The sequence below is a fragment of the Atractosteus spatula genome, chromosome 11 (assembly GCF_055471065.1).
Source record: "Atractosteus spatula isolate fAtrSpa1 chromosome 11, fAtrSpa1.hap1, whole genome shotgun sequence".
In the NCBI taxonomy this organism is placed as follows: domain Eukaryota; kingdom Metazoa; phylum Chordata; class Actinopteri; order Semionotiformes; family Lepisosteidae; genus Atractosteus; species Atractosteus spatula.
Window position 1 is genome coordinate 33,859,999 of NC_142716.1, and position 27,928 is coordinate 33,887,926.

Here is a 27,928-nt window from a genome sequence, read left to right on the forward strand (position 1 = left end):
GCAGTACAGAGAAACTGAAAGGCAGAGAGGGCAAATTGAGATTTTTACACCGCCAGCTCAGGAGGCTGCCGGTGGAGAATCCGCGCTCGGACTATGTAGCTGGACAGCCTTGCAGATGTAGCTGTGCACATCTGATAACACCGCCCTCATCACAGCACCGCTCCGTGGAGGCTTTGCGGGTGCTGTATGATCTTTGCAATGTTGATTCAACACATTTGCATCACACTGTCCCGAATAGTGCAGCTCCATTCCGTCACACTGTACAAACTGTGCGATAAGAACGCCTGCTAAAATACTGAAAGCGTTGTTCGTGGTTTTTGGTAAATCTCGTTTACAGACTTGCGTATTTTACTGTCGAATAGTGGGGAATTATGTTTAAATGCGGAGTAATTTGTAAGTGAGTGAGTAGTGCTGGTACTCACGCCCGGACAAGCCCGATTCCCCTCCGTCCGTTTAGCACGTCAGACCACACTCGGATAACTCTCTCACGCCCCCACACACATTGTTTCACTCGCACGCTCGCCAGGCGCTGTGCTCGACTGCTCTGGCCTGGCTGTTGTCCACGCAGGGAGCGAGAGTCTCGGCGTGGCCGTGCTCGATTGCTGGGGTCTGGCCGCGGTGGATCGGGACGGAGCCGCAGTCCAGAGCTCGAGATCCCGCCCGTCTGTCCGCCGGAGGCTCGCGAGCGGCGGGGAAGCCCGGACGAGCGGAACCGGCGGTACGGCGAGGTCAGCCCCGCTGCGGCGACTGTGCCCCGGCTCACGCTGTTGCCAGTGCCGCTATTATTTGTCGGAAATCTGCTTTCCTTTTGTTGCAGTTCCTATTGTTATTTCCTGCCGGATTGATATCATCAGTTCGGGGCTTGTTGGATTGCGGTCCACTCTTCACGGCTCTAGTTTGGTCCGAAGAAACGCTCGTGGAATAAGTTTGGGTGAGATTTCGGTTTTTTTTTTCTTAAGAGGGGGTGGAGAGGCAATGTAGCTCTCGAGTCCCAGTTGTGAAAAATGGGCATCGGGAGCCCAGTTGAGCGGAGAAATGTAGCTTATTATTATGTGTTTTGTTTGTTCGGACCTGACCCGTCTTGTTGTGATATCTTCCCCACCCCTTTCATTTTCTTGCGTGGCCGTGGAAGAAGGGGCGGGCGGGGGGGTACAACCTGGACACACTGTGGTGTAAGTGATTGGGTGAGCATTTAAGCACACCCAGACAGTGTGAAAAATGGAGCCCGGTGACACGGGTCCCCGAATCCCAGCCTCTCATTGGCAGCGCCGCGCACGTAAACACAGCCAAACGCGCTGCCGGCCAGGGGTCTGTCCCGAGTGCTTTCTGCGGCTCCCACAGCTGTGGCTCTCGCCCGCCAGAGATTTGGGTAAATATGACGTTTATTAATTGGAACTGGGGGCGTGTGGGGTGCTGGAGTATTTTTCTCACCCCGTCTTGTCTGCTCCGTGTGTGAAACCGGTTCCGCAATAGTGGTGGTCCATTAACGCCGTGGTGTGCATGGGCACGGGTTCGAGAGCTGTCCGCCCTAACCCGCTCGCTCCGATGGGTCCCTCGCTGTCTTCGGGATGCGGGGTCCAGATGTGGCCGGCCAGCTGCCGCGGCGGGGCCTCCGGCACGGGGTTGCACAGAGAGATCATCACAGGGCCATTGTCTGTGGGCGAAAATGCACACATCTGTATGCCTCTAACAAACGAGAGCGGGTGCGCTTGTGTGTGGCGTGATTGTAACGTGTTTTGTTTTTTTTGCCGGAATGTGACTGGTCCGACGCTCTTCCCCCCCCGAGCCCCGCGGTACTGAAACAGCTGTGGTGAAGCCCGAGGTGTGTACCTCGGTATTCAGAGGTGTGAGAGCGAGCCGAAGCAGGGGAGGTTCACGCTGGTGTGCGTTGGGCAGAGATACAGTCCAGGATCTGTGACTGTACTGCGTAAACAACTCTTCCAGACATCTCCAAATCACCATTGTGTCTCGCCTGTCAGCTCCCTGCTTCGCCTTTCACAGCCGGGGCTGTTGGCAGAAGAAGGACTGCGCTCGCTGGTCGTCTGACAGGCTGCGTATTTTTCGTTTATAATTACAGAAATATGAAGCGTGTCTCCGGCAGGGAGCAGAGCCTAAGCCGTCTCGTAATGCCGTTTTGGTTAAGTCGATAACATCTGCTAAACAGGATTCCGTTTCCAAGTGAACTCTGATGTTGCAACTAAAAAGCCAGCAGTGATCCTAAAATTATCCAGCTCAGTCCCGGAGACGCGCATGTCTTTCAAAATAAACTCGGTCGCCTCTGCTTCGGAGGAAGGAGTTACGAGTGTATTTGAATTCGCACTCTCCATTAAAATACATCCGTTAATGCGCTCGAGTGGCTCCGTCATAGGCATTCCAGCGTGCTGACCAGAGCTCATCATACAACCATTCCCTTTAAAACAATCCCAGTTTCAGGTTAATAAAAAGCCCACGTCAAAAAGTGAGTTTGCACTGCTCTTGCCGACGGGAGGATTTCGGATGTGCTGAGGCAGGTTAGGACACAGCCTAGGGTTGTTTGAGAGAGCCCTGACTCCTGGGGGAGGGGATAGTTTGAGTCTGAGGGATACCCACTAAGACAGCTCTGACCACTGCCTACTGACCGGCCTGGACAGTGTTGACCCCAGAGCTTGGTTTGAGTCTGAGGGGATACAGCGTGGTAGTAAAGTACTGGTGACCAAGAGGTTCCCAGTTCAAGCTCCAGCCCACCCAGTGCTCAGCTTATCTATACCTGCCTGTGCTCTGTCCTTCTTATGAGATGTGAAGCACAGGCAGTGAGTGAGCCAGCAGCAGCAGTTACAGATGCACAGGTAGGGTCTGATAGATGGGGAGCCCAGAGGAAAATAAACAGGAGTGAGGAGGACAGGCAGTGAAGGGCTTAATCTCTTCAGTCTTGGTAGGCGGGGGCCAGAAGCATTCTGCACCAGGACGAGACGCACACTGGCTCATTCACAGAGGTGCCCTGGGTAGCAGCCGAGTCGCTTTCCGCCTTCGAACAGATCCTAGAGGTCTGGCGGGAAGGATCCGCACGTGACATGCCTGTTGCACTGGGTCACACTGCCCTGCTGGCACAGGGGCTTGTGAGTTACCCTGCAGGAAGCCCAGCGTGGCGGGGAAATACATTTTTGCCAGTTGAGGCTGTTCTGAGGTCTGTGTAAAAGTTTGGAGGCATAAAAATGCCTCTAGGATTACAAATGTTTCTTCTTCAACTGAAAGAAGTGCCCGGTGATGAATTTCTTGTTGGATTGCACGTTTCCATCACATCTAGATAGCAGATAATTAACTCCAACTCCCTGTGCTGGAGCTGCACTGTGGATTGGTAGCTAAATGAGAAGATAGACTGGCATGCTTTGATATAATGACTTAGATCTTCAGCTGTACCTACTCTTTGAGGAGCTATAAATAGGTTCACGCTGTGTGCACCCAGAAATCTCCATCCTCGTCTGCTTCCTTTTCCCCTGGCTTCTCTCCTTCTTCCCTGAATCCTCCCTCTTTCCTCTCCTCTCTCCTCTCTCTGGTGTTTGTTGTCTGTTGCAACCTGCAGTACGGCCCTTTGCATCTGTTTCTTGTTACAGCAGCGAAAAAAGACAGAGCGGATCTGAGTGTAGTTACTGTCTGAGATTGAATTGACTATTTATAGCTGCCCTCTCTCCCTCCATCCTCATCTCTCCCTTTCCCCTCTCCCCCTCTGTGTTGTGCTGGGTTTTTGGATGCTGCTGGGTTAGGTGAAATATGGCCTAATTTGGAGGTGATGCAATGTGGGAGTGACATCATTCACTGAAGAAGGTTGCCATGGTTATTGGACTTTAAGGAGGGAGGGAGGGGCCTGGGTTGAGGGGGGGTCTGTGTGTGTATTGGGGGTAATGTGGGCTGGTAGTTGTACGTGTTCTGGGATGCCTGAGTGTGTGTGTCAGTGCATGTGTAATAGACATTGATTATGCATGTATGCTTGTTACATTGGCTGATGGCACGCGGGTAGAGGCGATAGCCAATACTATTAATGCCTCCCGGCCGATGTCACTCTCGCACTGCCTCACCTCTGAGGTAGGCTGTGTTTCATCTAACCCAAAAGCCCAGCTCGGAGCAGAGGGAGAAAGAGCAGGGCAGGTGCGAGGAAAGTTTGAAGCAGGAAATGTTGCCATCTAGCAAAGCTGCTGCCATCGATTCTCCATATTCTGAAAAGACCACTCTTGAGTTGCACTGTTTGCCTGTTTGTGCCGTAGGGGCGTTTGTGTTTTTCGATTGTTGGCAACTTATTCAGAAGCCGAGTAGCGCAGCTGGAGCTGCTAGGGTGTCTGCTGCTGGCAGATCTGCTGATTGCTCTCCGGCAGCTGTAGAGAAAAACAGGTGTGCTGCTTCCTGAATCCCAGAGATAGAGAAGATGGATGTCCGGATCAGTTTGGGATCAAACACTATGTATGTGCATAAAAAAAACAAAAGCAGCCCCCACCTTAAAAAAAAAAAGGGTGCTAAACGGGCGATCTGCAGCCGATGTGGATATTTCTGGAAGAATCCCAACAGCAGGACGGAATCTGTCAGAATGGCTACAAAATCCTGTTGCTGAGAAAGTAAATACCTTGGAGAAGGAGCTGAGGGAGCACCACAGGATGGCGGCGCCGGTGAATCCCACGTTCAGGGAGGCGCGCTCCATTAATCATCAGTACAGCCGCACCGCAGCCGGGCGCAGGCTGTCAAAGGAAGTCAAACACGGCCGCCTGCTCTGGGAGCCCTGGGAGCCCCGTTGTCTAACAAGGCAGCTCTGCCTGAGGACCTGCAAGCTCAAGGCACCAGTCCCAGCTGCAGTGCATGCCCGAGCCACTGTCTGGGAACACGACCAGGGAGATCCACGCCAGAGAGCCTGAGCTGAGGCGGCTGACTTGAGCCAGAGAGCAGGCAGGCTCCTAGCAAACACCAGCTCATGTTGCCCATGACATTGGAGTAAACGACATGCTTTCCATCCGTCTTTAACCTCTTCACCTTGTTCAGGGTTGTGGGGGAGCCAGAGCCTATCCCAGCAAGCAACGGGCTCAAGGCAGGGTACACCCTGGATGGGACACCAGTCCATCACAGGGCACACGTGGACACGGACACGCCCTCACACCAGGGTCGGTTCTCCCAGAAGCCAGTTAACCTACCGGCAGGTCTTTGGACTGTGGGAGGAAACAGCAGCACCCGGAGGAAACCTATGTGAACGTGAGGAGAGCATGCAAACTCCACGCAGACAGCATCCGGGTCTGGAACTGAACCCAGGGCCCCAGCCCTGTGAGGCAGCAGTGCTCCCTCACACTTTCCACCCGATGGCAAGTTCAAAGCCCTTGGAAACAAGCTGAGGTGTCGGACCGGACCAGCGGCTGTCCCAGGAGTCCCGTCTGCACCGCGCGCCGGTGGACAGGGGGAAATGTTCATCCGTCACCGCAGCGCTGGGCTGAAGAAGGCGTTGCACATTCTCACACACTGGACGCTCCTCTGTGGCTGTCCCCCTCCTGTCCACACGCATGGGCCTGAGTGAGGCGGTCACTGTCAGTTTGGCACGAGGATTTACAGAGAAATTCCAAAACAAAGAAAGTTTGCGAGGGGAAATACACCAGGAGCAAAGTAATAACAATTCCTTACACTCGTAAAGCCATTTTCTGGACCCACCACTCCACCACAACCGGTGTGCAGACCCACCTGGATGATGTGATGGCAGCCATAGTGCACCAGTATGCTCACCACACATCAGCTATTAGCAAGGAGGAGAACAGAGTGATGAAGCAAATTCATGGATAGGGATTATTAGGAGGTCGTGATTAGTAAAGGCCCGGGGGAAATTTGCCCAGGGCCTACTCCTTTAGAGAAACACCCTGGGATTTTTAAAAGACCACAGAGAGTCAGGGACCTCACTAACACCACTTCCAGCAGCAACCTTAGCTTTCCCAGGAGGTCTCCCATCTAGATACTGGCCAGGCTCACCCCTGCTGAGCTTCAGTGGGTTGTCAGTTGTGAGCTGCAGGGCGATATGGCTGCTGGCCAAAGAGACGTCAAGGGCAAATCAAAGCAGCAGAGGACCAGGTAACTTATACCTCAATGCCAGGAGTATTAGAAACAAAGTACAAGACATGGAAGCTACTGCATGGGTGATTGTGTAGTTGGCATTGTAGGAATGGGGCAAACAGCGATGGTCAACAAATGTAACGTTAGTGGACAGCGACCCAGAGAGACAAGAAGATGGAAGATGAGGAAGTGTGACATTATACATCCAAAGTCATATTCTGGCACAGGAACCTAACGTAGAGGAATCAAGTGTCTCCGACTGGGAAAAGCACAATCGGGAGATACAGTGCTAGGAGTTGCTACTGCCTGACAAATTCAGATGATGCTTATAATGAAACTGGAGCTGTGTGACCGTGCAGGGGTTAGATGAAGTGGTTATCATGGGAGATGGGAGTTTTTCCCACGTAGACAGGGGAAAAGCCATGAGGGACATCAGCTGATGGCGTGGAAATTTCATCCCAGCACCGGCCTGAGGGGGGAATATCTGCTATCTGATCTAGTCCTTTGCTTAGAAATGAGAGAGTTTAAGAGCAGGAGAGCAGGTCAGGATGGATACGGAGCCACTGGATGGTAACAGCTTGACAAAGCGCAGAGCCGCTTCATTCCAGGAACAAACTAATAAGAAGCAGTGTGCCAGATGGTTTAATAAACCATTTAGGAAATAAACAGTATAAGGACAACGAGTGCACTGTATCAGATCATTTAAAAAGAACAAGATCCAGTTGAAGAAAAGAAATAGCCTATTTGGATATGTGTCTTTTGGATATTTTTGGATACCTGTGCAATTTATTATATTAGCTTGAATATTGAATTTAGAGTGTTACTGCTTTGCACTGGTAAAAGAATGGTAAAGTGTTTCAGTGCTATTAATGGGAAAGCTATGGACAGTGAATGAGAGATGCCAAGTGTTTTAAATGAATGTCTTACTCAGAATTTCAATGACGGAGCAGGCAAACGTGCCTCAGGCTGAGGAAAGATTTCTGTTTTAATTTTAGCATTGAAGAGGCAGAAGTGTTGCTGGTAGGAGAAGCACTTGAGATGAATCTCCAGGGTCTGAAAGTATTCTGCCGATTGTTCACAAGGAAACGGGGGGATGTCATCCGGCAAAACTCTCCCAGCAGTCTCTCGAGATGGGTGATACCCGCAGAGGGGGGGAAATGATCATCTCCTCTGTCACGCCCCTCCGTATGAAATTCAGTCCAGTGAGCTGCTTCACGCTCAGCCCTGAAACAAGGGTGTGGAGGGGGACGTTGGAGAGCAGGTATCAAGGCTTTACACCATGAGATGGTGGGGGTCTGGAGTGAATTCTCCAGCTACACGTTCTGCTGTGAATTGGAGAACATCTGGATGAGACTGTGGGCAGAGACTGTATGAGGAAGACGCATATGTACCTCTGGTCTGTGACCTCTAATCTTCTGAATATTTTCTTACCGAGAGAAACTCCACACCTGTTTCTGATAGTGGTGAATGTGACAGGGCTCGGCTTCGCTCTCTCCGAAACTGATATTTTAGATGAGCAAAAATTAGCATGATAAAACACCATCCTTTTAATGTAAATGGGTTCTTTTTTAATATGTTAATTTAAAACCTGTTAACTCTCCCGCGCGTCTGAGTGCTGTCCAATTTGCAATTTGTTTTTCACCTGCTGGGAACTAATAGCGTCGCCACAATGGTTTGAGACGGCTGCAATCTGAAGTGTTGGGTTTTGACGTCTCTCTTTTGTACAGCTCTAGATAGCGTGGCAGGAAAGACTGCGAAGAAGCATCTCTCTCCTGATGCACTGAAGTGATGAGGCTGCAGCAGTTTGAGGATTAGCACAATTTAATGTGGATGGAAAATCAATTAAAAGTAATAAATGGAAATGAAGAAGTCCCCTACCTGCCTTGCCTGGGCAGATAATGCACTCCGCAGCTGTTAGAGTCAGCTTCAAGAAAACGAGCTCCAGGAAGTGCTTGGGTGCTTGGGGATGGGCACTCCGAGTGCCCACGGAGCCCTGGAGGGCCCGGCGGGCTATGGACCGGTCCGAGCCACAGTGCACACCTCCTGGGCACCATCGGAGCCGGCGGGTATATCCTTGAACGCGCCAGATCTACAGTGTAGCTGTTGGGAGACACGCAACTGTGCCAGGCGGCAGTGCCCCCTGGCATCTGGGGCCCAGAGGGCATCGCTCTGCAGACAGCAGAGACTGTAGGGGGGGGAGAGGGGCATGCCCACGCCCTCTTCCCTAACTGGTCCAGGAGACACAGCAATCAGGTTTATCTGAGTACGATACAATGCTTACTTGCGTGTTTTCCCTTAGATAAGTGGCATAACATTGACATAAAAGAATGACATCACGGTTCTTGAAGACAGGAAGATGGTAGCAGCTATCATTTTAACCGTTATCATTTATTTAGATCGCAGCGGTGTGCAACCTTCAAGCAGTGGCAGTAGTTTGAGTTCAGTGCAAAACCAGAGGGGTGAAAGTGGAGATTGAAGGATTTCAGAGGTGACCTTATGGCTGTGGGGTAGAATCTTTCTTTGAACCTAGAGGCCCGGGCTTTGGACAGTGCGAGACGGAAGAGAAATTGTTCATTCCTGGAGCCCAAGAGTGAAGACGGAGAGCCAGGTCATCTGTAGCTGAGCTTGGGCCTTGGTTTGATTTGCTGCTTTTCCGTTTGTCAGCTCTTGCGTTGGCCAGGGATAGAAATGGGAGGCAGTGCTGACTGTCCAGAGCTGGTTTTTGGCAGGCCTCTGGATTTGCAGGAAACGGGCAGAACTTGGTGTTTGATACACTGCAGTTCCTACCTGTTTGCACGTAATTGGTGACCTATTAAGAATCGTTTAGGCAGCTGCAGGGGGAACAATATCTTATTAAATCAGCTGAGGACAGAGAGACTAAACAGAATTACAAGATGTCTCAGTAGCTGTGTGCCTCCAGCAGGCTGGCTTTTTTCAAACGAAGGACTGAGCGCAGGAAGCATTTAACGAGAGATCTGACAGAACAGCCGAGGGGAGGAGGGATGGCTTCGTCACGGCAACAAGGGCGCGGGGAGATGGGAGACTCTGGAGCGCCCCCTAGAGCATGTGTGAGAAGGCCGGCCAGACGCTCCGGACTGAAGGGGCAGGGGGCGGGGAGTCTGGCTGCTGGGCTCAGTGTGCATCTGGAGTTGTGTGGTGTGTCGAGATTGCATTGTGTCGAGCAGGAAGGAGGTCATAGCAAGGAAAATGGCTTTTGACATCTTCACCGTCTGAAAGTGCCCGCGCTGTTTGTCCCTGCGCTGGTTTGATTTCGGCAGAGTTTAGCTGTCAGTTGAGCTGGCTATCGGTGCTGTACCTACTGAGCACTGCTGTTTGAGCTCTCTCTCTCGGTGCTTTACTTACTGAGCACTGCTGTTTGAGCTCTCTCTCGGTGCTGTACCTACTGAGCACTGCTGTTTGAGCTCTCTCTCGGTGCTGTACTTACTGAGCACTGTTGTTTGAGCTCTCTCTCGGTGCTGTACTTACTGAGCACTGCCGTTTGAGCTCTCTCTCGGTGCTTTACTTACTGAGCACTGCCGTTTGAGCTCTCTCTCGGTGCTGTACTTACTGAGCACTGCCGTTTGAGCTCTCTCTCGGTGCTGTACTTACTGAGCACTGCCGTTTGAGCTCTCTCTCGGTGCTTTACTTACTGAGCACTGCCGTTTGAGCTCTCTCTCGGTGCTTTACTTACTGAGCACTGCCGTTTGAGCTCTCTCTCGGTGCTGTACTTACTGAGCACTGCTGTTTGAGCTCTCTCTCTCGGTGCTGTACTTACTGAGCACTGCTGTTTGAGCTCTCTCTCTCGGTGCTGTACCTACTGAGCACTGCCGTTTGAGCTCTCTCTCGGTGCTGTACCTACTGAGCACTGCTGTTTGAGCTCTCTCTCTCGGTGCTGTGCCTACTGAGCACTGCCGTTTGAGCTCGCTCTCGGTGCTGTACCTACTGAGCACTGCTGTTTGAGCTCTCTCTCAGTGCTGTACTTACTGAGCACTGCCGTTTGAGCTCGCTCTCTGTGGACATTTTCTGGATGACCTCATTTAGCTGATCAGTAACTGTGTCAGGCCGCAGCTGTGATTAAACCATTGTCTGAGTACTGACAGCCACAGAGACTGTCGCTCCATGTCACCGAGCACAATGCAAAATTTGTTGCTCTAACTGAAAAAGCCAGTATAGGTTGTAAATATTGCAGAACAATATTTTAGGGTTTAAAACGAATTCAGCCTTCTCCAAACGTTCCTGCACGTTGCCATGTGTAAACGGTTGCGGTCTTCACTGGGTTGATACCATCGTGACACAACACAACACCAGGCACAAAAGAGAGCAGGCACAAACCCAGCAGTGCTGGTCGTCACGAGTCCATGTGCGAGCCATGTTGATGTGATAGTGTTTCAGGAGAGACGGGCAGCAAAGCCTGTGTGCAGGAAAGCCGATTAATTGCTCTTGAGCTCTGTAGTCTCAGGTGGAGCTCCCTCTGTTCCGCGCGGTTTAGAAATGCTACTTCGTGATGAGCTCTGCTGACCACCGCATCCTCCGACCAGCAGGGTCTGCAAGCCCAGCCCCTGGTACCTGGGGTGGGGGGATTGTGAGCGGTGACTGAGCATCCAGCAGCGCACAAGGGTCCCCCCTGTAGGCCACCAGTTCAGGAATACCCTTCTCGCCTGGCTTCTGCCTCGGTGCAGTTTGCTCCCCTCTGGACCGCTGGTGTTCTGCGTGTGCCCCAAGGTGCCGAGATGCCCGGGGTTATCTGCCCGCTGCGCTTCCCTGTCTGGGGTGCATTGGAAATCGTTCACCGTGCCTGTCTCTTCATGGCAGGAGGGATTTGCCCTGGAAGGCAGGGTGCTGCTGAGGGTGTGTGCACGCGCGAGAAGCAGCAGGGGTATTTGGGAGTCCGGCAGCTGGGCGAACCGGGTGCTTTGTCTTTGCGAGGGTGCCTGTCCGAGGTGTGAGCTGTCAGAGCCTGTCTCCGTCATTTTTTTTTTCCCCCGGTTTCCTCCTTGCAGGCTGTCGATGGGGTCCGCTCTCCCACGCCCTGGTGACGGCTCCCCTGCGCGGCCGGTTCCGCTGGGTCCGCGGGCGCCGCGTGCGTGTGCCAACTGCGTCTTGGAAGCGATCTGCCTGCGTGCCTCTGCCCGGCTCTTTCCTTGTAGGGGGGGGTGTCCTCAGACGCCCTCCAGTGTCAATCATCTTGTCTTTGCCTGCCTCTCCGGCCCTTTTCCTCTCTTTCCTGGAGCTGGCAGGCTGTCCAGCGCTCCGGCCCGGATGTGTGGCGCCTGGAGTGCTCTGGTTCTCTTCAGGCTGGTGTTAGTCTCCGAATGGATTGCTGCTGTCCTTGCCAGGCTTTCCCAGAAAGGCTGGATCCCAGTCATCCAGTAGATCTTGTCCAGCGGTATAGCTGCAGCGTGCCGTAGTAGATAGTCCCCAGCTTGAGAGATCACTGATCGAGCGTTTGTGTTCCGTGTACAGCCGTGCAGGGCTCAGATTCTGGAAGTGTAAGTGTGCAGGCGTGCCCGCTCATCACTGTGAAAGTGCACCCTGCCTGGCGTGCTTGCCTGATGACTTCACCTCGTGTCCTTCGTCCTGCACTAGAGCGCGATACGACTGTCATGCTGACTGGTGTCTCCCGGTATCGATGTAGTCTAGTTCAGGAAGTCGAGCACTACAATTGTGGCGACACCCGTGCTGATCGTACAGCTGAGCTCGCCACTGGTTACAAAAGACATCAAAAGGCTTCGGCTGTAGAAGTTGTAGACAGAACTATTAATAACATGGAACATAAGAGGCTTGACACCAGATGGGCCAGCTGGCATCTTGCACTGTAGCTCGTTTGGCTGCTCATGTCAAACTGATCTAAGGATCTCATCCCAGTTTTTATTGAAAGAAAGCAGGGTATGGCCTTTACTCCGCGTGTGAAGTAGTGCCTCCTGACCTCGGTTTCAAATGAACTTCCCTGTAGTTTCCACCGGTGACATCTGGTTTGTGTTTCACTGTTGATGCTGAAGAAATCCACAGGGTTGACTGTTTGTCAATGTTTTTGTGACTTTGAGGATTCTGGATATTTAAATTGGGTCCCCTCGTTGTCTCCTATCTGTTCTGTCAAAACCCCAAATCTGAAACAAGTTATTCACCAGTTTATCAAGTGTAAAGGCCTTAATGTTTAATGGTCAGTAATCTCTTATGGATATGTTGGAACACTTACTCATTCTAGCAACCGATGATTAAAATACTGTAGTGAATTAAGATGCGAGAACCAGAATTTATGTTCAGCTGTATAAATCCCTGTGGATGGGGTTAAGTTTTTCTGTAAAATCCATTCTTCAAATCCAAAACCCTTTTCTAGGAAAGAGCAATCTTGTTACTCACAGATCAGTGGTGTAAAGTCATTCAATTTACATGCTGGTCACTCTTAATAGGTTTTATCCAGTTCGTTTTCAGCGGCAGCTGGTCTCTCGTAGCAACCTGCAAATGGCGCAGGTCCTGCAGAAAATTCTGCACAGGCAGCGTGTTGCATTGCGCAGCAAAGAGTTTCTGCACTTGCACATGCAGATGTCTGCGCAGCTGAAGAGTGCTGCGCTCTTTAAAACTCATTCTGCCCCGCAGCTAAATGGACTGCCTAGTAAGTTCATCATAAAACCTGTTAATTAGATATCCAGGTGGTGGTACGCGTGTCAAGTGTGTTCTAAATTGTCGTCGGCCTGATTGTAACTTCATTCAATCAAAGTGCAAGAGAGTGCTTTCTATACCGTTTGGCACGTCTGATGACGCTTAGTCCCGAAAAATCAACAGTTAATTTTTTTTCCATTTGCTACTATGGAGCAAAAGCTATTTTTGTCGTGTCCTGGCTTCCCCATTTGATATGAATCTGTGGCTGACTGACAAGGGAACTGTCTGTCTACTGATTTCCCAGTGTGAACTGAGTCACGCGGCAGGCACTTTAAATCTCTAGAAAGGCATGTTACACCGAAGTAAATAACTGCACTATATATAGACTTCTTCTTAACAAAGCAGCCAATGCCGGCGTCCAGACGTTTAGAAGTTTGTATTTTATGTGCATTTTAAGTCTCCATGCATCTGCTGCCTCCTGCTTTCATCTGTAATTGATATCGATTGAGTTCTGCTCTGAGCAGCGTTGAAGAACATGGAATTTAGATCCCCGTCTTGAATGCTAAGATGAGAGAGGCCACTGTGTCCGCACCGGATTGCAAACACAGGCTTCCCTTTTCCGCTCAAAAATTGCTGGGTTTTATTGGTCTCCATAATTTTCAGTTTATGACGGGTTTATATGATACTTTCTATAGCTGGGTGCAATGTAACACTTTGAAGTTTTTATCATTGGCAAACGGTACTTCTGACATTTGAGTGTTTCAATTCCAGCTACAGTTATTTCTGTATGTGCTGTGGCGTGGATAGGCTACGGGTGTTTTCCATTTGATTTCTTGGCATTAAGGGACGATCTGGCGCATCTCCAGGAGTCTTGCTTTGGTGGACAACATCCTGTCTCGCACATCTTGACCCTTGACGTCCAGCTCGCCCGAGTCGAGCTCCTCGGGCAGCAGATCCGGCTGGTCCGCGGGGTGGCCCCTCCGGGCCCACGCTGCAGGAGGAACGCGCTGGAGGGGGGGGGTTGCCGCAGCGAGAGAGCGGCATTCCCACCCCCTCTTCCTGTCTGCGCGAGCGAGTGGGTGAGCGGCCCGTGGGAGAGGTGGAGGAAGTGAGTCAGGGGTGAGCAGGAGCTTGTGTTCTAGAATAAACAATCCCCCCGCCTCCATACCAAACCCCCCCCCCCCCCGCCCGCCTCCATAGCCAGCAGGTCTTAATATGGCTCTTGTGTTGTCGCACCTGGATTAAAAATCAGGGAGCAGTCAGGCCCTCGCTCTCTGGAATTGTCACGGATTCCTTTACCCACACTGGGGATTGAGGGCATGGCACCCCCATCCCCTGACGGAGAGTGTGACCCCACTGTGAGCAGCCCCCGACTGCACCCCACCGCCACACCGGAACACCAATCCCCCCCCCGGGGTTTCAGATTCAAGGACCGCAGTGCGTGGCCGGGGCCTGTGTGTTGGCGTCTGTCTGTGGTGTCCGCACAAGCACGGTGACCCCGCCGGTGTCTGGCCGGCCCTCTCCAGGGCTGCAGGAAGCCATCTGTCTGGTCGGGCCTGTCCCCTCGCCCCCTGTACCCTCCACGGGCACCGCAGGACCCGACAGCACCACAGCCCTAGAATCGGCACTGCCTGCGGCCCTGTGAAAATCCCCAGTCCGGCAGCGACGTCCGGCCAACACGATGCGTTTGCTCTAAAACGAGAGAAGGGCTCGTGGCGTGACATGCGGGAGGGGGTGCTCTGTCTCGTGGCTGCTATTCAGTCTAGTCCCCGTTCTTGATTCAAACCAAGTGTGACTTCTGCCTGTAGCAGCTTCGCCGCCAGCGCCGAGAGAAACAAAATCATTAGAGAGGAGCGCAGTGTCTCCTGCGTGCTGGAAACAGAGACGCGGGTGGACCTGCTTTGAGGCTGTACAGGCGCAGCTTGTGAGAAAGAACAGTGTCGCCCGTCTCCTAAACAAGAAGGCTTAAACTGCGCAGACGGGGGGAGGTGTGCGTCGTGGAAGGTTCTGGCCGTTGTCGAGAAATCGTTCCTCAGTTCTGCTTGAACAGCGCGTTCTCTCTTACTCGTGCCTGTGATCCTCTTGTTCATGCTGGAACAGCGTGGCCAGGCTGTGTTTCTGGAGACGCCAAGTAAGACGTGACTCAGCAGACTTTTTAACAAAAGCAACCCGAGCCTGATTCCTTTCAGTCGTGCCTTGACAGCCTGCTGCAGAGTCGCTTACAATAGGGCAGTATTTTCCCAATGGACATGAAGGGCAGAGAACAAAGCTCAGTAACTTCCTCAGAGAACCCTGTCTGAGCTGGTGGCACAGCTCGAGGATGTGAACCAGGAACCTTCACCTTGCACGCCCTCTGCACACACTCGCCCCACCACAGCCCTCTGCTGATGGTTGACGCAGAGGCACGGCTCCCTGCCCTTGACAGACTGGAACCCAGAGATCCTCCACGCTCAGCAAAAATCAGCCCCAACACCAGAGCGCAGAGCTGCAGAAAGTCAAGCTGACCTCCCCGGGGCTGATACTGTTACACCGCAGGACGCCGAGACTGCTTACTCACTCTGCAACAGCCCAGCCAGGGGATCGTCTTCTCTGGGATCGCACTCGTGCTCTGTCTTATTCCCAGGACGTCTCTCCGGCGCTGTCCCCCTGTGCTCGATGGCTGTGAAAGTAGCGTTGCCTCGGGGAGATCATGCCAAGCAGGCAGGGCTCTGCAGTGCAGATGGGCCTTTGCCTGTTGAACCTGTTAATTCTGAAAAAGAGATTTGGGGTTTGATAGTGGCGCGTGCTGGTTCCGGAGCTCTGTTTCCAATCATCCTTAAATCTCTGTTTATGTCTGTGTTTTTTCCTGAATTTTTTCTGTGGTCGTCACAGAGGCCCATCATTTAATCTACGAGCTGTAAGGAGAAATTAGACAGAATGCAGGTGTTCTAAAGGTGAGCTCAAGGTTATCTGTGTGAGCCCTGCATGATCACATTCACCTTTCGTCCGAGCTAGAAGTACCGGGTTTACTAGGTTAAAAAGTCACCCCTTTGCGCCGGTTTCGCGGGCAGCCCGCCTCCCTCAGGCGCACGAAGTAGCCTGTGCCCTGAGCAGAGGGCCGCTGGAGCCGCAGCAGGAGCGGAGACTGTTCGGATATCCGCTCGCTCAGCAGCTCTGCAGAGCAGCCGGGTCGCATGAAGTCATCCACTAAATACAGCCTGCGCGCGGGCTGGCGGTCACACCCGTGTACTGCTCCCGTCCTGCTAATTCAGGGAGCTGGCGTGACCTGGTGCCTGGTGCTCTCGCTGCTGGACAGTGCCAGCCCTGGGTTAAACACCGGCACGCAGAGAGGGGATCAGAGCGCACGGCCTACACTCGGGGCCGTCGCTGTGCCTGCAGGTTCGGCCCCAGATCCATTTTCTGGGCTCAGATCTTCGGAGCTCTTTGTGCGCCGTCATGACAGATGGGGCGAGCAGCTTGTACTGCGCTTTGTTTCCTGCGAGATGAACTCCCTGCCCGTGTTTGTGGCTAGCTCTTTGCAGGCGGAGCTCCTCATTTTGAACCGTTGTGCTTTGAAAAGTCTTGCTGTTAGGAATGGAGATTTTCCCCCTTCTGGCTTGTTCAAGTGGTATTTGCACAGGAGGGCCGATGGCTGTTATAGGTTGTTATTGGCTGTCTGGTAGGGACAGTGTCGCAGACATGGTATTGCAGGTTACAAACTGTGCTGTTAGTGTAGCAGCTCAGGACTCAATCCTCTTCTCAGTGTGGCCTCCTGTGGCATCTGTGTTGCCACCTTGCTTTAGAAACGTGGCCATTCGGAAGCTGGTTGGAACTGCTGTCGGAGAGAGAACAGGTGTAAGATCGGCTCTTAGATGCACAACGTGGGGGGGGGGGGCGTCTCTGACTGCCGCTAGCAGAGCTCAAGGATGGAGACGCAGCGCGATTCTCTCTTGGGAGAGAAAAGCCGTTTCTCAGCATCATAGACTGCCCCGCCCCCCCCTCCCCTCCTCCAGCACTCGCTCTAGGCGCTTTTGAAGTGGAAAGTGCCCTGCCTACAGCTCCTGCCTGGCTGCCGTACCACAGGCAGGACAAAGAGCCAGGTGTGGATGAAGCAGAGCAGACGGCGATCCCCTCTCTCTCTATCAATTTAATTCAATTGAGTTCAATTCAAGATGCTTTCTTGGCATGACCAATGAGTAAAATCAGTATTGCCAAAGCAAAACAAATACAATTAACAAAAAATAAAAATATACAGACATTTACAATAAAGACACAATCATAAGATATTTACATATGAACACATGGAGCGTTATTGGGAGACAGGCTCACTGTTCCTCGGGCTGTGACAGGAGGATCGGGAGTTGTTGTGATTCTGGCAGGTGTGGGAATTCTGGGAATAGATTTATAAATTTGGGGAAGAATGTTTCTCTAATCCCTGAGTATTTGTCACTGTGCAGTAGTAAGTGCACCCCTGTCTCTGCTTCTCCCCGCTGGCAGTGGGAGCACAGCCTGTCCTCTCTGGGCAGCCGGGTCTGCCTGTATTGCCCAGTTTCTATGGCCAGGCTGTGGTAACTGAGCCATGGTCTCTCTCTGGGGATCGGGGCAGGATTAACGCAGAGTCCATGCCGTCTTCCCTAAACCGTGCGTGTCCTCCCTCTCTCCGCAGGTGTCCGTGTCCGTGCGATGCGCGGGGGCGGGGAGTGTTAGCGAGGCGATGGGCTGCACCTCCGCCAAGCAGGTGTCGGCCGTGCCCAGCGAGGAGGAGGGCCGGGGCAAGGCCTACAGCAATGGGGACCTCTTCACTGGTGAGCCCCTGACACGTTACTGATGCACCACCGTGCCGAGACACTGACATCCAGAGATATCGACATGCTGACAGCCTTGCTTTGCTGCATTGTGATGCACCAGTGTAACAGCACAAGTGTTCTAGTAGGAACACCCTGGTATGTACACACGGGCACACTGAGGGCTGAGTTCACTGCACTGTTTCTCACTGTTCCAAAGGAGAACAAACCTTTGATGTTTCAACATGGCCTGTTAGTAAGAGCAATGCAGAGGGAGGGGAGAGAGAACAGGTGTCTGATACACTGCTGTGCATCAGAGAGGGAGAGAGAGAGAGCAACAGAGTGTGCAAATAACAGCCTCAGTTAAAATGATATGGCCGATCCTGCAAACCGGGTGAGATTAGGGATTAAGGATTAGAGATGATCAGGGATGCTCTAAATTGTGCTGCCTGGGATTGAAAGGGTGACATGCTGCCAGAAGACAGATGACAGGAGGCCACACTGTCACTTCTGATCACACAGTGTTTTGATCATTAGCAGCATAGAAGAAAAGAGTCAGCTACTGTTCCTATTCTTATTATTCCTTTACGCATGGCACTTGACAGCTGAGCATTCAATAGCAAAGTGCAGTGCGGCAGTGAAACAATAAGCACAGGGTAACCTGTGATCTGAGGCTCTGCGGGCTCTTGCAGACCTGTCCCTGCTGTTGAATCACATGTCCTGAGCCTGGAAATCTCCCTTGTAAAGTGTTACCATGGACAGTCCGCAGAGTGTTTTTCGGGTTTGCCATGGGTCTTATTTACTTTTCCACGGCTCTCCAAGATTTACTGTATGCCTCTGTGTTTTACCCGGCATACACCATGATTTCAGTGTGTCTTGACGAGGATGGGGCTTCATTAAAATTGAAAAGGGTTGTATAATCCCATGTTAAAAAAAAATAATTTTGTTTTTAATGTCCTACTTGTAAACGTTCTCGCGGGGCGCTGCAGACGTCAGCAGGTGAAACTGAAACGTCCTCAGGGCTTAGGCAGGGCCAGTGTCTGCTCTCTCTATCAAGGGGTAGGGTTTCGGGAAAGCAGACTGTGAGTGTGGAATGCAGCAGCCCAAATGTATTCGTTAATCAAGAAAAACAGGAGGAGAAAGAAAGCACTGTCTAGAAAGATTAAAAAGAACAGGCTCCTGCTAAAACAGACGTAACGTGCATTGCAGGCACAGGTGAAAAAATCAAAATCACAGAAGCCAGCGTTACAACATCAAAAGAACAGTGAAGGGTAAACAGTGTCTCAGAGATAATGATATGCCATCATTAAGTGATGACTGGAAAATCTAATCTAATCTAATCTATTTAACAAGGAGGAATTCAACAATCCTAGTTTAAGATAACAAATCCCCAGGGCCTGATGTTTTTTTAAGAGGTACTTGAAAAATGCAAAAGAGAAGTAGGTACAGACTTTTGTAGATGGATAGCCTCCAAACTGCAGGACACAGCTTAAACTCAGTGCGATGTGAAATGTAAATGGCCAGATACAGTAGATCTGCTGTCACCCCTGTTCTGAGGGTGTTGTGCTTTCAGCTGTCTGTATTTCTCAGGGTGGAGGATAACATTGGTCTCTGTGCCACCAATGTCTCCATCCCTTAATACGAGTGTGGTTTCGAATAAGAGGGGCTCCCTGTGACTGTTTTGCTTGCTTGATTGTTACCAGCTCTTTCCCAAGACAGAATCCAGCCATCCATCAGACAGGATGCCAGTGAATGTTTCCCTGCTACTGCGAGTGCGGTTTCCTTTCCAGCTTTGTCCTCCAGTTAGTCCAGCTTGACTTCGTGTCATCCTGCGCTCATCTTCAGCTGTTTGTACTGTTGGGGAAGACCTTATTGTACTGGCTTTAGACCCTGTTATCGACGTGCCTTCTGAAGCGCACTTCCTCTCTCCTGATCTTTCCCCCCCCCCCCATTGATCCGTGAGACCACTTTATCCCACTGTATCATCAGCGTCTTCCGTCAGACTTTCTGTGTCCTTCACTGTGTCTCTCTGGTCCACTTCCCTCCGGAGCTTTGGTGCGACATGGATGCTATCCTTGGAAATTCTCAGAGAAGGAAGAAATACCAGTACATAACCAGTATATAGATCCATCCGTGAGGCAGGAGAGAGAGGGAGCTGTTGACCTTAATACCGCGGATTAGCCCAGACAGGCTTCACACACTGCACAGCGCCTCTCCCTGTCTGTCTTTGTCAGTTTAGCTCAGTTCACAGTGGTTTTACCGGCAGGATGAAGCAAGCGCAGTGTTTTTCCACAGCCCTGTAGAATCACACATCAGTAAGAGCAGGTAGCCTTCTCTGCTCTCAGGAGCAGGAAGCCAGAGAGCTGCTAGCTGTCCCTTGGCTGCACAATCACAGGAAACCCTGACCTTGTTGACAAATGGAGGAAGAGAGAGGGAGGGGTGTGATTTCCTAGAGAAAATTGACTGCATTGACCTACCCTCTCTCGGTCTGGCTGACGGGTTTATATATTTGTTCACACAACAAATACTTTTATGATCATGGTATTTTATTAACTATAGTCTGAACACTGCACTGTTGCACACTGCACCACCACCACACCAGCACTGCACTCACTGTTCTGAACCAGTACCATCACTGTGGTATCACTGCACTTTTCCACACCATCGCCACGGCGTCACCGGACGGTTTCACTCCGTCGCCACGGCGTCACCGCACTGTTTCACTCCGTCGCCACGGCGTCACCGCCACTGTGCCGCTCCGTCACCACACCAGCACCATCACCACGGCGTCACTGCACTGTGCCGCTCCATCACCACGGCGTCACTGCACTGTGCCGCTCCATCACCACACCAGTACCATCACCATGGCGTCACCATCGCCACGGCATCACTGCACTGTGCCACTCCATCGCCACACCAGTACCATCGCCACAGCGTCACCATCACCACGGCGTCACTGCACTGTGCCGCTCCATCACCATGGCGTCACCATCACCACGGCGTCACTGCACTGTGCCGCTCTATCACCACGGCGTCACTGCACTGTGCCGCTCTATCACCACGGCGTCACCGCCACTGTGCTGCTCCATCACCACACCAGTACCATCACCACAGCGTCACCGCCACTGTTCCACTCCATCCCCAGTGTGAGAAGAACACAAGTTTCAGGTATCTGTAAACCCTGTGAAGGAGCCGTTCTGAAAAAGAGCAAGCCGCAGCCCTGGAGCCCCAGCTGCGTGGCTGTGCAGGCCTGCCCCAGAGTGCGGAGCGTGCCAGCGTGCCGTCTGCTCAGCCCAGGCATGTTTACATTCCTCAGGCAGCTTTTCCAACCCCTCCTCCACTGCTCCTCATCCGCTCCGAACAGCACGGAGCAGGGCTGAGCGAGAGAAGAGAAGAGAAGTGTGGCATATCATGCTTATTTTATATTAGATCATTTTGTAGTGAGCTCTGGCATACTAACAGTCCTGTCTGCTTAAACTTTTCTCTCCTCACTCCTTGTCCCTCTCATTTCATGCTCCCTCTCTTCCTTCCTCTCCCTCTCCTTAAAACTTTCTCCTCTCCCTCCCTCAGAGAGCTGTAATTACAACATCTAAATATAGAGCTGAGATCCCAGCTCCACTGTCAGGCGTCTGTCAGGGCATCTGCTCAGCTGAGAGTGTGTGTGTGTGAGGGAGTGTGCGTCTGCGGACATGTTCCTGCACGTTTGTGTGCGTGTGCACCACCGAGTGGCAGTGTGGGCATGTAGGGTGGGGCAGTATGGGAGCAGGCCAGAGTAAACATTCGGGGTGGGGTGTCGGATAGAGTGGCAGATAGGCCCGAGATGGCCAGAGTGTAAGGAGGAGTGCATGTTTGTCTGGTCAAAGGAGCCTGACGGAGTCTGTGGGGGCCCTCCTTCTGTAAATAACACTGACGCCCCTAGCACTCCCCTCACCTTCCCCTTTATAGCGCAGATCAGCTGACTGGTCGCTGGGAAGCACAACCCCAGAGTGCCAAAGCAAGGCGTCATCAGGGCGTTACCTGACATGCTCCTGTAAACCAGCTAACTCACCTGACTTCCTCTTCCTCCTGCTCGTGTGCTCCAGCAGACACGCCCCCTGTTTCAGGGGGTTCAGAATGACAGCATGGGGGGTTGCTGGTTAGGGGATGAGAGCGAGTTTAGGGGTGAGAGCAAGAGGGGGTTTAGGGGTTTTGGGGGTGAGAGCAAGGGGGGTCGTCGGTGGTTTGGGGGTGAGAGCGAGGGGGGGTGTCGGTGATTGGGGGTTGAGAGCGAGGGGGGGTGTCGGTGGATTGGGGGGTGAGGGTGAGAGCGAGGGGGGTCGTCAGTGATTGGGGGTTGAGAGCGAGGGGGGGTGTCGGTGGTAGGGGGGTGAGAGCGAGGGGGGTGTCGGTGGATGGATTGGGGGGTGAGGGTGAGAGCGAGGGGGGGTGTCGGTGGATTGGGGGGTGAGAGCGGGGGGGGGGGGGGAGAGCGTGGTTTGGGATTGAGGAAGGAGGATCTGGGAGGATCTGGGAGGATGGAGCCCAGACGGTTAGTAATAAGGTGAGTAATTAGGAGGGTGAGTGGGGTTTGTTGTCATGAGAAAAGACTGTAAGACCGCACTAATGGAATGTGCCCCCCTAAGAAAGAATGGGGCACCCCAGCTCTGAGGGGTTTGCCTGCAGCACCAATCCCCTAACTGCTCCACCCTTTGGTTGGGTTGTTTCAAACACTTGTAGCTGAGGAGGATGTCTCTCTTTAAGCTGAAATGCAGTATTTCTCCTTTTCCAAGCAACTTTGTTTCCTCGTCGAGCCCAGATGGATTTTGAAAGTTTGGATCTGCCTCCTCAGGAGTGTACCTGGTTTCGGACTGAGGATGCACAGTGCTCTGGGGCCCAGTTGCACAGATTTACCCGTCTAGAGCATCACTGTGCCTGTTTCTGTCTCCGCAGATGAGTACAAGATGAAGGGCGTGGAGGAGGTGAAGTACATGCGGGCAGGAGAGGAGGACAGAGTCAGCGCCCGGAACCAGGAGAACCTGGTCAGTCAGCACTGACCTGCATGCTGGCCACACACTGACCCACACACACATCGCTGCACTGACAGCTCACACACACACTGACCTGCACACACATCGCTGCACTGACAGCTCACACACACACACTGACCCACACACACATCGCTGCACTGACAGCTCACACACACACACTGACCCGCACACACATCGCTGCACTGACAGCTCACACACACACTGACCCGCACACACATCGCTGCACTGACAGCTCACACGCACACTGACCCGCACACACATCGCTGCACTGACAGCTCACACGCACACTGACCCACACACACTCACACTCACACATACACACACATCGCTGACAGCTCACACACACACACCGATGCACTGACAGCTCACAAACACACTGACCCACACACACACATCACTGCACTGACAGCTCACACACACTGACCCGCACACACATCGCTGCACTGACAGCTCACACGCACACTGACCCACACACACTCACACATACACACACATCGCTGACAGCTCACACACACACCGATGCACTGACAGCTCACAAACACACTGACCCACACACACACATCGCTGCACTGACAGCTCACGCACACACTGGCACGCACGCACGCACACACACTGAAGCTGTGTTCCTGTCTCCGTGGGAACTTCCCTCTGACTCTCACTGTCTCTGCCATGCTGAAATGGGACTCCACACAGAGCGTGTAGACACCAGACAAACCCCGGTTACACACCTTCAGGTTTAGAAGATGGCGTTCAGTGTAAAGGGGAGCGTGCCGCTGTGTCTGCGAAGGTTGCGTGTGTGTCGGTGCACACAGCTCTGCGCGAGCAGGTACAGACAGGCAGCTCCTGCTGCTGCTGCTGCCTGGGGAATGCGGAGAGAATTTAACCCTTCGTCCTCAGCCAGCGCTGACACGCATGGGGCCAGGACTGGAGCAGCCTGAGCCACCTCTCTCTACTGACTGCCGGCCCTGTGCCAGGAGCTGGTCAGCCCACTGTGACCCCACACGAGCACAGACGCACAGTACCGACTGACATGCATGTTGCGTCACGTCTTCGTGTCCGCCTGTTGTGGGGCTACACAAAGGAATTGACACACAGACGCACAGTGTTGGGGACGAATCTCACAACCAAAAGCACCCAGACGGCATATTCGCAATCGGCAGTCTTCATTTGGGAAACTAGTTCAGAAATGTGTCATTTTGCACGCAGAGTCAACGGTAAATCTAATCAAATGCTGGAAATCACACCCCTTTTTAGAACATCCTCTGGCATGCACCTACACTTCAGCGTGCACAGCAGGGTCATTCAGTGTGTGAAGTGTCTCTAGGAGGCACGAGAGTAGTGCGTACAGTGTACAGTATATGTTTGTGTTCAGTGCAGACGTGTACAGTTTTTGTGTACAATGTGTGCACAGTGTGCGTCTGCGCACCGTGTTTTTGTGCAGTGTGTGATGTGTGTAACGGTGTGTGTTCAAGGAGAAGAGCGCGGCGTCGTTCAGGGGCAAGCAGCACAAGGAAACAGCAGGAGCCAACGTTGCCAGAACCAAGTGAGTGTCATGCAGTCTCCAACCGTATTCGAACCCATGTACCATGACTAGAAGTTGATTTAGCACGGGTGTCCAGGTGTACGTCAGGTTGTGTGTGTGTGTAAGGACTGTACTGATGTGTGTGGGCACAACGGTGTGTGTGTATAAGGACTATACTGATGTGTGTGTGTGTGTAAAGGCTGTACTGAGGTGTGAGAGCACACCGGTGTGTGTGAGGGCTGTACTGATGTGTGTGTGTGTGTGTGTGTAAAGGCTGTACTGAGGTGTGTGAGCACACTGGTGTGTGTATGTGAGAGGTGTACTGATTGTGTGTGTGTGTGTAAGCATGCTCGTTTTCATCTGTGTTTATAACGGTCAAGCTGAAAACTTCTTTCTTGCTTCCCTCTCCTCGTACTGCCTGCTTCCCTGTCCCTGTCTCAGTATCCACACGTCTGAGAGCCAGCAGGAGTTCTTCAGGATGCTGGATGAGAAGATCGAGAAGGTAGGAGAGGGAGGGGTGGCGTGGCGCAGTGGAAGAGAGGAGACCGGGGTAGGAAGTGCTAGTCTGGATCTCCGCTGAGGCCGCAGCATGGCTGACACTGCCTTTCTCCTCCAGGGCCGGGACTACTGCTCTGAGGAAGAGGAGGATGTGACATAGCACAGCGGCCCCCCAGGCCCCCCCAGTTCCCCCCCTCCCAGCATGTGCGAGTGCGAGGAAGAGTGTGCGAGCGGACGAGAGTGAGTGTGAGTATGGCTACTGTACATACCGACTTTCCAAGGGCCTGGAACGGCCCCCCCGAACCCCCCCCATCCGAACCACGCCCCCCCAGCCCCAGAGGAGGAAGAGCAGCACACGGGCGGACGGACAGAGTGACTGTACTGCAGCGTCCCGCTCCGCTCCCCAGAGGGGCTTGGACTCCTCGGACTCGTGTTCCCACGCTCCAGAAGGGCAGAGGGAGAGGATGGGGAGAGCAGCACAGAGGAGGACGGCGGCCGCCAGCCCCCCCCCCTCCCCCAGCAGAGGCACAGAGACGCCCCGCAGGCTGAGCTAGCCTTCTTCAAGGCCCATTCCCACAGGAGAGCACAGGAGAGAGGGAGCCCTCTCTCCCCCTCCCCGTCCACACACGGAGAGCCACAGGAGAAGAGGAGCGGAGGAGGCCGGGGGGTGTGCTGGTGGACAGGATGTGACCCCCAGACAGACAGAGAGAGGGGGGCAGGAGAGGAGAGTGAAGGAGAAAGAGACAAGGTGGGGCGGTCACTCTAGGTCTCTGGACTCCTGCCTTCAGAGAAACTCGTTTTATTTTGGAATTCTTTTCGAATGTTTATTATTATTATTATTATTTCTTGTTCTTTTCAGCTTCTCTTGCAGAACTGCCTCCCCCTGCAGATCAAAGGTTGAAAGGTCAGGGCTCCTGTGCCCTTGCGGTGTGTCTCAACTCCAACCCTGACCACCTGAGAACCCCCCCCCCCCCCTCCTCCACACGCACACGCGGGCACACACACATGGGCACAAACACGCGCACACACTCAACAGGGCTCTCTACAGGACTCCACTCCCAACAGGACAGCACTGAATCGGCTGACCCCTGCATGCTCCAGGGACAGGTTTAGAACCCGGTTCGCACCCCTCACACCCCCTCCCCCTGGGTGAAGGACACACAGCCCCCCTCGCCCCCCTCTGACGCCCTGGAGGATGATGGGAGTGGGGGGTCTACTCCAAGTGTGGCAGTGGGATTTGAGACACAGCTCTGGTCTTGCTTTTGTCTTCATGGTGACTGGATTCTTTTTTTTTTTCTCTGTTAAATATTTTTTTTCTATTAAAATAAAAAAAAACACAGGAGCTGTTTGTACCTTGGAGTCCTTGGTCTGGTTACTGACGTCTGCATACAACTAAGAGCTTGTCCCTCTGCCCGTGTCTGTGTCCCCATGTTAGTGTCTTTCTGCCCGTATCCCTCTGTTACTGTCCCTCTGCCCGTCTCTCTGTGTCCACGTTTGTGTCTCTCTGCCTGTGTCCCCATGTTAGCGTCTCCCTGCCTGTGTCTGTCCGTGTCCCCCTATCCTGTTTCCGTCTGTGTCCCCATGTTAGTGTCCCTCTGCCCTGTCTCTGTCCGTTTCTCTGTTCCCGACACTGTATTCCTGACCAGAAGGACTCATAATAGGGAGGGACTCTTTCACACCCCCCTCTGCGGACAGGATCTTTATGTAGCACCTGCACACCCAGGGGCCCCCAGCCAGCAGGGTGGGAACAGCCCAGCACACAGAGCAGGGGGTCTGTCGGCAGTCGCTGCTGGTGCAGAGGTACTTCCTGCCTCCTGCCTCTGCTCAGCTTGCTCCAGTCCTGGAGCCACACATGAGGCAGTGCAGAGCCTAGGTCTACTCATGGCATGAAAAAATACAGACAAAACCCCTGGACACCGTCATTTTACACCTCTAATAGCAGGTGTATACTGTCTGCATAAGTACCACTTTCTGCTTTTTACATGTAATTTCAAGGACGTTTGGGTTAGGATTAGCGCTTGTGTTTATGCGGATGTTATCAGATTATTTTAAACAGGGTGCGATGGCTTGTATGATTAATGTATTTTAAAAAAAGAGCACGAAAAACTCAACTCAAATGGGGCCGTGGTACCTGGGCTCACAGGTCCAATCCCATCTCGCACCGCCTACAGCACATCAGTAATCAAAACCTTCAACCCTGCAGCTTTTATAGTCCTCGTCAAACAGTGAACATAACCTCCAGTAATTAAATCACCATGTACTCCACTTCCTTTAACAGGATTGATGGCCTCTTTTGCCCAGTTTTTCCATGAGTATGGCAGCAGCCATAAAAAAGATGCTGTTTACGGCTTTAAAGCTTCTGGGTGCATCTGTTTCATGAGAGAAATGGGGAAACGGGAGCTAGACGTGTTCAAGGGAAATGTTTTTCCATGCTCCAGTCAGCCGACGTGACGCAAGCGCTTGCACGCTTGAGATGAATTGGGCCTGGAGTGTTATTGCTTCAGGCCCTGACTGCGCAGCTGCTGTGTCTTGGAGACAGGCAGCCTGGCGTTCTGCTGTAAGAATGGGAAGCCTGGGTGTCTGTCCTGGGACGTGCTGTTCTCACCCGTCCCTGCTCTGGATCTCCATTCCAGGACCCCACTGGGCACCACCGAGGTCCTCCCAGTAGCTTGTGTCAAATGTGCATCTTATTATAAAGACAGGGTTTCGTCAATACAGATGTCAGCGATCGTGTTAACATATTCTTATTCTAAAGACAGCGTTTTAAACACAATTACAGATACCACACGGTGACAGTCGGCTTTCTGTCCAGTAGCTGAAGTACAGGGCTTATTGTCAGGAATTTCCCAGTTCAAGTCCAGGCTGTGACTCCCCGTGTGTTAAAACTGAGCCACCTTGTGATCCAGCTTGGATGAGTTGGAAAACCCAGGTATCTTCATGATAGCTCAGCAATAGTTGCTGAGCCCACAGTTCTCTGGGCGGTGAGTCACACAGGGTAAGTGCTTAATGCATACCGCTAGTACAGTTAATTGCCACCAGAACTACTTGCCTTTAAAAGTCAAGTGCATCAAAAAGACACAGACTAACATTAACTCTGGCTTCAGCGCTCCCCTTCTTGACATTGAAGTAAGCATTACCTGCTTATTTTAATTCCCCGACAGAGGCGTTGCAGCGTAACGGACAATTGCAGTTTAAATAGCACCCATCCGACTGCTACCACATAATTATTCCTTCTGATCGTTTCTTTAGTAATCGCGCGCGTTTTGTTTGCCAGGCTTAACAATAGGTGTCTCCAGGCTTAGCTGTTTTTTTTCCCTCCCTCTACGTATCGACTGCACCCTCCCGGTAATTAGAATAAAGCGATAGCTGCATGGAATTTGAGCTTGTTTCGTCATCTGCTAACCTTCAGTTAAGAAACGCTAATTGCACCTTTCCAGGCAGACGAGAAGATGAACGATTCCTCGCTTGTT

At 52.4% G+C, this 27,928-nt stretch overlaps 1 protein-coding gene across 8 annotated transcripts; it reads left to right on the forward strand.

The window, feature by feature from the left end:
* Nucleotides 1-540: 540 nt before the first annotated feature.
* Nucleotides 541-25,810, forward strand: LOC148823889 (uncharacterized protein C1orf21 homolog). 8 transcript variants are annotated; one of them, XM_088927263.1, is made up of 7 exons: nucleotides 541-728; nucleotides 818-931; nucleotides 17,294-17,432; nucleotides 22,341-22,429; nucleotides 23,911-23,981; nucleotides 24,402-24,462; nucleotides 24,577-25,810. In XM_088927263.1, the coding sequence occupies exons 3-7, from the start codon at nucleotides 17,342-17,344 to the stop codon at nucleotides 24,616-24,618; spliced, it is 354 nt and encodes a 117-aa protein (XP_088783389.1). In that variant the 5' UTR covers nucleotides 541-728; nucleotides 818-931; nucleotides 17,294-17,341; the 3' UTR covers nucleotides 24,619-25,810. The 8 variants fall into 8 exon arrangements, 6 of the variants coding, with proteins under 6 accessions (XP_088783389.1, XP_088783390.1, XP_088783388.1 ...); XM_088927264.1 differs by having other exon boundaries at nucleotides 567-718; XR_016093737.1 differs by having other exon boundaries at nucleotides 599-931; nucleotides 24,577-25,206; nucleotides 25,318-25,810.
* Nucleotides 25,811-27,928: the final 2,118 nt, after the last annotated feature.

What these genes read in the sequence shown, in the direction of transcription:
- LOC148823889 (XM_088927263.1), top strand. Translation starts at nt 17,342, where the DNA reads ATGGGCTGCACCTCCGCCAAGCAGGTGTCGGCCGTGCCCAGCGAGGAG. An exon ending in CCCGGAACCAGGAGAACCTG is followed by an intron (nt 22,430 to 23,910) that starts GTCAGTCAGCAC and finishes TGTGTGTTCAAG; the next exon opens with GAGAAGAGCGCGGCGTCGTT. An exon ending in GCCAACGTTGCCAGAACCAA is followed by an intron (nt 23,982 to 24,401) that starts GTGAGTGTCATG and finishes TCCCTGTCTCAG; the next exon opens with TATCCACACGTCTGAGAGCC.